General features: G+C 43.7%; 1 protein-coding gene across 1 annotated transcript; it reads right to left on the bottom strand.

Annotated features, from left to right (window-relative positions):
* Positions 1–247: 247 nt before the first annotated feature.
* On the bottom strand, positions 248–1,945 carry LOC146394196 (uncharacterized). The gene is made up of 3 exons (XM_084917748.1): positions 1,437–1,945; positions 688–763; positions 248–513 (listed from the first exon to the last, which is right to left on the bottom strand). The coding sequence occupies exons 1-3, from the start codon at positions 1,564–1,566 to the stop codon at positions 300–302; spliced, it is 420 nt and encodes a 139-aa protein (XP_084773874.1). The 5' UTR covers positions 1,567–1,945; the 3' UTR covers positions 248–299.
* Between the last annotated feature and the right edge of the window lie 7,488 nt (positions 1,946–9,433).

Here is a 9,433-nt window from a genome sequence, read left to right as displayed (position 1 = left end):
TGTAAATCCAGTAAACTTCTTTTCACTTCTCAAGTATCACTGTGTGTCTCCTGTATGATATTTAACTGACATTTTTTATTGTAACAACCAACGATTTATACAGGAAAATGATGGCTATTAACAATGTTGCCCAAACTTTTGCATCCCACTGTATTAGTATATTTTGTCATTAGTATAATATGAAATAAATTCTACATGTGTCAAGTCGTGTGCCAACATTTGCTGTGTAGTAGAACTGAGACATTAGTCATTATAAAAATTTATTTGAAATAATATAAACATTCTCAAACAGAAAAACATTAAACATAAATATATAAAATATAAGTATTTACAGAGAGACAGGAATAAAAAGGACCCAGCTGCTCTCCAGAGCAGGAACAAGGCTGAGGAGGAAATGCTCCATTGGAGACTGGTGTGGACTCTTCAGGGACACCAGGATGGCCAGCTCCACCGCCGATGGACCGTCCTGGGACCCGTCCCTCATCTGCCTCGGAGCCGTCCTCCTCTGTGGTCCTGTAAAACAGCACAAAACACAGAAATGAGAAGACTGCTACTAGATTTTAATTTCAACATTGAGAAAAAAAAAAACAAAAACAGGATATAATCAGATTGGTTGTAGATATTTAGTAAAGGTGATCACAAGGCAATCCCACCGACTAAAAAGGTATCAGTGCTTGCTTTACATACCTGTGGGTGCAGCAGCAGGAGCTCAGGGACTGGGGAGCCAGGAGAAGCAACTGCTCTGCTGCAGAATCAGTTGGCTCTATCAATACAGTATTAAATGTTAACATGTTGAATATAATCAGAGAAAGTATATACAGTGGTCCCTCATTTATTGCAGCAGGGGTTCTCAGAATAACTAGCCCCTGGTCACGCACTTTATACACTGTTTTCCCCACACACATGAACATTAGTCACAGTTCTCACAATTGATTCTCAAAGTGCAAAGCTTTGTAGATTGCAAAACGTAAAAGTATTATTATGCCGCGGTTTGTCTTCATCTGCCTGCCACTTTCGTGCGCCTTTTTCCCTCGCGGTGGAGGTGTCTATCTCCGAATGAGGCTCATAGTTATGGGTATTTTTGTGCTGTTTTTTCTATTGGACGTGATGGTTATCAAAACCAAACATGATAAATTTGGCAAGCGCAGGAGACACGACACGGAGGAGATTTGTCAATCAGGCTGCAGAATGCAATGCTGTACGGTGCAAAAAAAAGAAAAGAAAAAGAAAATCAGCGAAAAAGCGAAGCAGTGACGGATGAACAGCGGGACCACTGTGTGCTGTTTATTAATAAACAAAATATATTCCTATATGACAACATGCATAAAAGCAGAACGGTATTTGTACGTCAGTGGGAAAATAGCGGTGGCTTGCTAGCTTTTGTGCGGCTTCCCCGGGTCAGCGAAAACTTTCAAAAGAGAAATGAATGAACTTACCAGGTTGCCCGATCTCTTCACATATCTTCCTCCAAGCTCGGTCCTTTATATTCCTGTCTCGGTACAGAAAGCAGCTGGTGTCGTACAGCTCCGTGTTGTTTGCTACAGCGCTGATTAGCCTTCCCCCCATTGACGTATGAAGGGCTTTGGCTGGATCTGCCCCTTTGACCTAGGTCACAGCCACGTCACCAGGCTCCTGATTGGTTGTCGCGGCGCGATTTGACGCTGGAGTTCAGATTTTTCCAACTCGAGCGGTAGACGCGAAATGCGCGTATGCACAAAATGCAACACAAAAACTCACGCGCGTGGTTTTTTTCGCGAGTCAAACGCTCCAAACGCGCTAGACTGACGCGAGTTTCAGGCGTTTTGGCGTTTTCGCGACGCAAATCTGCTTCCGAATTTTCGCGGGAGCCGCAATCGCGGGTCATCGCGCCTTTCCATTGACTTTACATGTAAACCTGACGCTCTGGCCGCCTCTATCGCGTTCGGTGTGAACACACCGTTAGTCTCCCTGCTTCATGTCTACCTGTCATGTTTTATGTCTCTGTGGTGCTTGTTAAATTCATGTCTGCGTCTCGTAATATTTCTTGTTTATTTTGGAAGTCTTGTCCCCATGCTTTATGTACTTAGTTTTCACTTCCAATGTGGCCTCATTATGTTCATTCCAGTCAGCTGTTTCCTCATGTGTCTCCACTTCCCCTGATCACCTCGTGTGTGTATTTAAGCCCGCCGTCTTCCTGTGTTCTGTCTGTGTTCCCTTCCCCATGTCTATTTTTAGACTTCATAGTGTCCCTTCATGTTTCATAGCACTATCAGCGTTCATAGCTTTCATAGTCTCTCTAGTCTTGTCATAGTTTATTCATAGTTTTCTTAGTTTGGTCTCAGCCTGTTTGCTTTATTTTTGTATGCTCAAGTATCAGCCCCAAATGAAGGCTTGTTTTTCGTTAAAGTTAATTCTGTCTCCTCGTCAGTGTCCGCACTTGTGTCCTCCACTCATTCTCCATTCGGTCTGCCTCCTGCAGACCGTGACAAAGAGTCTCCCACCCCATGCATGTAAATGCTGCTGAACTGCAGAGCTCCTTCCGTGCCAGACTGCTGCATCCTCGATGCATGAAGGAGCGTTTCCGCAGGTCCTTCCTCCCTGCAGCTGTCAGACTGTACAATCAGAACTGCTCCCAACAAACATAGATGTTTACATCAGCGCTGTAACTTGCACTGTTTTATCAACCAATTCACACGATAACCAGGGGTTGCCTCTTATCTGTATTTAATTTTATTTAATTTTAATAACTGTACAGTAGTCTGTTTTTGGTAACTATTGTCCTTGATGTAAATATGTAAAAAAAAATGTGTATGTTTCTGTACTGTGTCTTGTGTCCTGTTTGTTTGTATATGTGTTTTTCTTGCTGCTGTTAAAATCAAATTTCCCCTTGTGGGAAAATTAAAGGATTATTCTATTCTATTCTATTCCATTCTACCCACCCCGGCTACCATCTTTTTAAAATACTGCCCTCTGGCCAGAACAAAGAGACTCAGGGATAGCTTCTTTCCCAAAGCTATCTCCATACTCAAGTCAAAACTTGCACAAAAGTAATTTACACTGAAATATCTGCACTGACTGTGTCATCATTCTCTGGCTGTCTGTCTGTTTCACCCGGTGCTGTGTATTTATATTATGTATTTATATCTTGTGTATAGTTATATTATTGTATAGGTTTTTTATAATGTGCTAAGCACATGTGCACTTTTATGGAGCTGTTTTAAATCTCATTATACTGTATATAATGACAATAAAGGCTTTCAATTCAATTCAGTTCAGCCTTCCTGTTCTCAGTAGTGGCCCCTGCATGCCAAACACCCAGGCAGTAGGAGAGCACGCTCTCCACTGAGGAGAAGGCCAGCAGCAGTTTCCAGTCCGTGTTATTCTTCCTCAGGACACAGAGGAAGTGCAGCCACTTTTGGGCCTTCTTTACCAGGCCAATGGTGTTGTGGATCCCGGTGATATCGGTGGTTATATCTGGTTGGCCAGAAACCTGAAGGTGGAGATAGATTCCATCCGTTCTGTTTTTATAAAGAGAAGGACCAGTCTGTGTCTTCTGAAGTCCATGATGAGTTCTTTGTTTTAAAGACGTTCAGCTTCAGGTTATTTTCAAATTCTCTACCTCCGCCTCATACACTGTCTAAGCTCCATCAGAGATAAGCCAAACCAACATGTTATCACCGGCATACTTGATGATCACCTTCGTTGGGTGGGATGGTGTACCGGGGGGGCGTAACGGAGGTGTAAGGGGGGCGTACAGTAGGGCACTGCAAACGCAGTCCTGTGAGCATCCGGTGCTGAGTGACAGTGGGGGGAGAGGTGGGGAGACTGATTGAGGCAAGTTGGTTAGGAAGTCTTTGATCCAGGAGCAGGTGGAAGGGGGGATCTGAAGTTGGTCCAGTCTGGTGGTGAGGATATCTTGGATTATGATGTTGAACACTGAGCTGTAGTCTACAAAGAGCATCCTCACGTAGAACATCCTGTTCTCCAGATGGCTCAGCGCTCTGTGAAGGGTGATGGTCATGGCATCCTCCGGGGACCGATTTGCTCTCTAATCAAACTGGTGGAGGTCGAGGGAGGAGGGTGGTCTCTGATATGCTGAGACAAATCAGAGACTGTCTACTGAGAAACTCTTTGTGGCGGAGGTGTGGTCCCCGGCTAGGCTACAGGGGAGGAGTGGTGCAGTGAGCTCAACGAGGTGGTGCTGGGGAGGCAGGTGAGAACACACCTGGTGGCGTTTGGATTGATGACAGTCTTCTTTCCCCTTTTTTAGTGAGGCGGGAGACGAGAGAAGGTGTGCTGAGACCGGCGCTGACCAGACTATGAACTGTCGCACAAAAAGTGCAGATAAGTAAGTAAAAAAAAATAAACGTGACATCTCTCTACATCAAACTGTGTGGGTGTGGAGTGCATTCTACACTCTTCACTTTATGCCATGAGGGCTATAGGTCTGTAGTCATTCAGGCTATCTATATTAGTCTTTTGGGGGATGGGAATGATGGCAGGGGCCTTAAACAGGTGGGAATGGTGGTATGAGTCAGGGAGAGGCTGAACAGCCTTGTGAAGATCCCTGCCAGTTGGTTGCGCAGGGTTAAACCACAACCCCTGGGATGCCGTTGGGGCCGGCAGCTCTCCTGGGATTCACCACTCTCAGTCTCCTCCTCACCTCAAGTTCCTGGAGAAGGAGGTGGGGTGACCTGGGTGAAGGGAAGGCGGATATGGGGGGAAGTGGGGTGCAGAGGAGAAGTGCTATTAAACCGAGCAAAGATGTTGAGCTCCTCTGCGAGTTCGAGGCTGCTGTCAGGTGTTGGGGGCTCTGTCCTTTGTCTTTGGTCAGGGCTTAGATGCTTCTCCGCACCTAGCGGGGGTTGTTGTCAGTGATTAAGCCCTCTGTCCTCCTCCTGTAGGCCTCATTGGCCTGTTTGATCCCCCTCCTCAGGCTGGCTCTGGCAGTGCTGTACATGGAATTGTCCCTCAGCCTGAAGCTTGAGTTACGTGTTTTGGTCACAGCCTGTACTTCACTCATCATCCAAGGTTTTTGGTTAGAAAACACCTGGATGGTTTTAGTAACCATCACATTCTCTTTCAGTGCTTATTGTATAAAAAGACTGTGGGAAGGTCTCCAGGTCCTGCTGTTCAAAGATGGACCAGTCTGTCGGATCAAAGCAGTCCTGTAGCTGGAGGATAGCATCATCTGGAGGGGTTTGTTTCCTTCCTTAGGGTAGGGAGGGATGAGGAGCAGGTGAGGTGGTCATATTGTCTCAGGTGGGGGAGGGGTGTTGCTCTGTAGGTCTGTTTGATGTTGCACATGGTCCAGTGTCCTATCCCCCCTGATAGAACATGTTGGTGGAATTTGGGGAGTCCCCAGCAATAATATGGACTTCCTCCAGGTTCTTTCTCTGCTGTTTACTAATGGACGTGGCCTCTAGATCTGGTGGCCTTTAGGTCTGGTTAGGGATGGGTATTGATAAGATTTTCACGATTCCGATTCCATTTTCGATTCTGTTTAACGATTTGATTCTTTATTGATTCTCTTATCGATTCTTTTTAAAAAGGAGAACACTAAGGTCGAAAAGCTTAGAATTTTGTTTTATATCTTCTCTTTGAACAAGATAGAAATTTAGGAGTAACATGGCCTTACAAACCCAACAGTGAGATCTTTAGAGATCCACAGCCTACGGCTCTTCAATGGGGTGTCACAGGGTCCCCAGGAAAAAAAATTGTAAATGTAAAATAATAAAATAAATATTCTTCTGTAGCAATAACAAAGTATAACATAAATTATTCTGTAGCAATTACACAAGAATATCCAGTAATGTCCCTGCCTACAATTAAACACATTCACTTACTGAAAATCGGGGCATCTGCTGTGGCAAATGGGTTCAAGCCTTTTACCACAAACGTAGTCACTGCTCGGTGACATTCGTCTATCCTGGCCTGAGAGGAGACGCTACCGGTAGACTGCAGCGAGAACTGCCAGCATCTGAGCCAGACTCTGTCTGTCTCTCTCATCATGGTCACCTAAATGCACAGTAATGGCAGGTTTTGTAATAAGGCAGATCGCGCTAACATAATATGCACTGTTAGTTGATTATTTATCTGCCGCATTAATGGGAGAGGACGTGCAAACGTTACCGCTGCTGCTGGGTTGAGATTCACGAGTCCGGAGCGGAATTAAAAACACGACATTCATTTAAGGTCATCGCGTGTTTTTTGAGCAAATGCTTTTGCATATTCGTAGTGTTTCCTCCCTTAAATGAAATATCTACTTTGCAAGTGTTGCAAGTTGCCCTGTTGTCATCCGGTCTCGTAAAGTATAATCAAACTTTTGAGCGTTTGAGCCGCCATGTTTCCTGCCAGGTAAATGACGCTCCGCAACGTGGTGACGTCATTCGGGGCGACTGGAATCGATAAGGGAATCGTTTGCAAAAATGGCAAACAATTCCAAGGAATTAAAACAGTGGAAACCGGTTCTCAACAAGAACTGGTTTTCGATACCCATCCCTAGGTCTGGTGAGCAGTGACTGTCTATAATTCTGTTACGGGACCTGTCCTGAAGCACATAAGCACAGAGCCCACCACCGTTTTCCTTATGGCAGGGGTGGACAACTCCATTCCTCAAGGGCCAGTGTCCTGCAGGTTTTAGATATCACCCTGGGTTAACAGGGTTAACCTGAATCACCTGAATTATTTTATTACCAGGCCTCTGGAGAACTTCAAGACGTGTTGAGGAGGTAATTTAGCCATTTAAATCAGCTGTGTTGGACCAAGGACACATCTAAAACCTGCAGGACTCCAGGACACTGGCGAGTTGGCCACCCTTGCCTTACGGAGACTTTTGGAGTCCTGCTAACTCCACTGAGGCATCAGGGATGTTTGGATGGAGCCAGGATTCAGTAACAATCAGTAGACAGCACCGCTGTCTGCGTCGCTTGCTGATCAAAGCGTTGCAGGAAGACGCAACGAAAAAGAATAAAAAGCACAAAAAAAGATGCACAGTAGTTGGAAGCGCTGTGCTGCCTCATGTGTCCATACGCATCACCATCTTATAAAAATAAATAAATAAAAACAAATAACAAAGTTTTACAGTTTAGAGAAAAATGATCATAATTTATGATTAATTTCTGTAATATTCTGGATATTCATAATTGAGCTATTTGTATATATTAAAGCAATTTCTTACATTTTGTAACTTTGTAATATATTTGCTTAATTTAAATTAGTTCGGACTGTTCTTAATGTCTTGGAGCTTGTGTAACCTTACTTAGGGAACTTAGGGAATAATAAACCTGGTGTTACTATTGACTTTGGTCCTGTTTTTATCACTTTAGAAACATTGCTAAGCTGAGTTCCATTGTATCGCGCTCCGAATTAGAAATTGTCATTCATGCATTTGTTTCACCTCGTCTGGATTATTGTAATTCTTTATTTACTTGTTTATGTAAAGCCTCTTTGAAACATCTGCAAGTTGTTCAGAACGCTGCTGCAATGCTTCTGACCAAGTCAATGTTCCCTCTAATTTTTCACGTGTCTGAGCGAACACACAAACTCCCTGAGCGATCCCTTTGACCACTGTGAGCGACATCAGACGTGCGGCATCTTATCCATCCAAGTTACATGGTTTATTAAAATAATCAAATTACAGCGTTTACATTTATGTTAGACTACTTTTAATTAACTGCTTTAGCCCACTTACAATAAAAATTAATAAATAAATCTTGTGCATGAGCTGTGTAGTATGTTAACACTATTGGAAGTAAAAATAACTTGAACTCCAATTTCGAAAACACAACTTACTTTTTTTATTATTTTTTTTTATAAAGCTCTGACTTGTATTATGATAATAATAATAATAATAATGGATTGCATTTATATAGCGCTTTTCAAGAACCTCTCACATTCACACACTGGTGGAGGCAAGCTACAGTTGTAGCCACAGCTGCCTTGGGGCAGACTGACAGAGGCAAGGCTGCCATATCGCGCCATCGGCCCCTCTGGCCATCACCAGTAGGCAGTAGGTGAAGTGTCTTGCCCAAGGACACAATGACCGAGACTGTCCGAGCAGGGGCTCGAACCGGCAACCATACAATCGTATGAGTATGAGTCTGTGGTCTGGGAGAGAGTCCTGTAACTCTCTGTCTGCAAAATACAGTATATAATGACCAATTTTGGGCAATTAATTATATAGTTACTTCTTCAAAAAAGTAACTCAGTTTGGCAAACAACAAAGTTTTTTGCAGCTATTTTTTAAACGCAGCCAATGCGTTTTTAAATAAACATTTCAAACTATTTACAGAACAATCAGCTGTTCTGCATCAAATCTGATGCCACACAAATTATTTGTGCCACTCCAAAAAATATTTCTGTCCACTATGAGATAAAGGAGAACAACAGCCTGATACCTGCAGGCCTGACAACAGGAGATGTATCACTGCTGTAACACCTGTAACATTCAGCAATCGCCTCATTGTTCTGACACACACAACAAAACTATTGACTACACTACACACTGACTACACAAGATTTGCGCTGAACGTCTCAAATCTCTCACATCTCAAAACACCGCCGTCACTCCTAAAGAAAGACAAACACAAACCACTCAATCATCACAGGCAGACGAACACACACGCACTTATGCACGCACACACACACTTGGTTAAGAACTAGATGCCACGTTGCCATATCATTTTTTGATTGGTCGACATGGTACTTTTTTGGACCAATAGGAAAGGTGGGGGGTGGGGTTTGTTTTTGCTCACAGGCTTTCGAGCCTTTTTTCTTATAAAACGCTGTTTTTACCGTTTCTTCCCGCAGTAAATATAAACAACGACAGTATTCAGGAAGAAAACCAAACATTGCATATTTTTATCACAACTCTGGTTTTACGTGGCCTATCAACACAATTTAAAAACTGGTATAAAGTCCACACTTTTTCCATCAATTGTTCCATCTGTCCTGCTCACATCTCCAATGGTTGTACACGTTGTCATTAACGTGGCTTCACTCCACATCAGTCACGCCGCTTTGCTAGCTAAAACACCGGTGTCGGCACATAAGGACGCTGTCATAGCCTGTCAATGACGTTGATTCGCTGTGTATATACGCATCGGCTGAACTATGGGATAAGGTGGCATCATTCTAATCCCATATGGGAGCAGCCAGTCACTTACTGACTAACACTGCAAAACATGATTGTTGAAGTATTAATTTTAATTTCAATTCAGCTTAGTTTTTTTTTGTGCGCAACGCAGATTTTCTGTGCGCAGAGACCATGCCAACAGTGCGCAATTGCGCACGTGCGCACCTTAGAGGGAACATTGGACCAAGTCCTCCAAGTACTCCCATGTCACACCCCTGCTGATCCAGCTGCACTGGCTCCCTACTAAATTCAGAATCCACTTAAAGGTTTTGACCTTGACTTTCAGGGCTCTGCATGGACAAGCACCACCATATATCA

This window comes from Perissodus microlepis, chromosome 1 (genome assembly GCF_051167445.1).
Source record: "Perissodus microlepis isolate ML-2025 ecotype Zambia chromosome 1, ASM5116744v1, whole genome shotgun sequence".
In the NCBI taxonomy this organism is placed as follows: domain Eukaryota; kingdom Metazoa; phylum Chordata; class Actinopteri; order Cichliformes; family Cichlidae; genus Perissodus; species Perissodus microlepis.
This window is presented reverse-complemented; position numbering and strand designations above follow the sequence as displayed.

Coding starts and splice junctions, on each gene's coding strand:
- LOC146394196 (XM_084917748.1), bottom strand. CDS start 1,566: ATGGGGGGAAGGCTAATCAGCGCTGTAGCAAACAACACGGAGCTGTAC. Junction 764..1,436: donor TGAAGAGATCGGGCAACCTG/GTAAGTTCATTC, acceptor CTGTATTGATAG/AGCCAACTGATTCTGCAGCA. Junction 514..687: donor TCCTGCTGCTGCACCCACAG/GTATGTAAAGCA, acceptor GCTGTTTTACAG/GACCACAGAGGAGGACGGCT.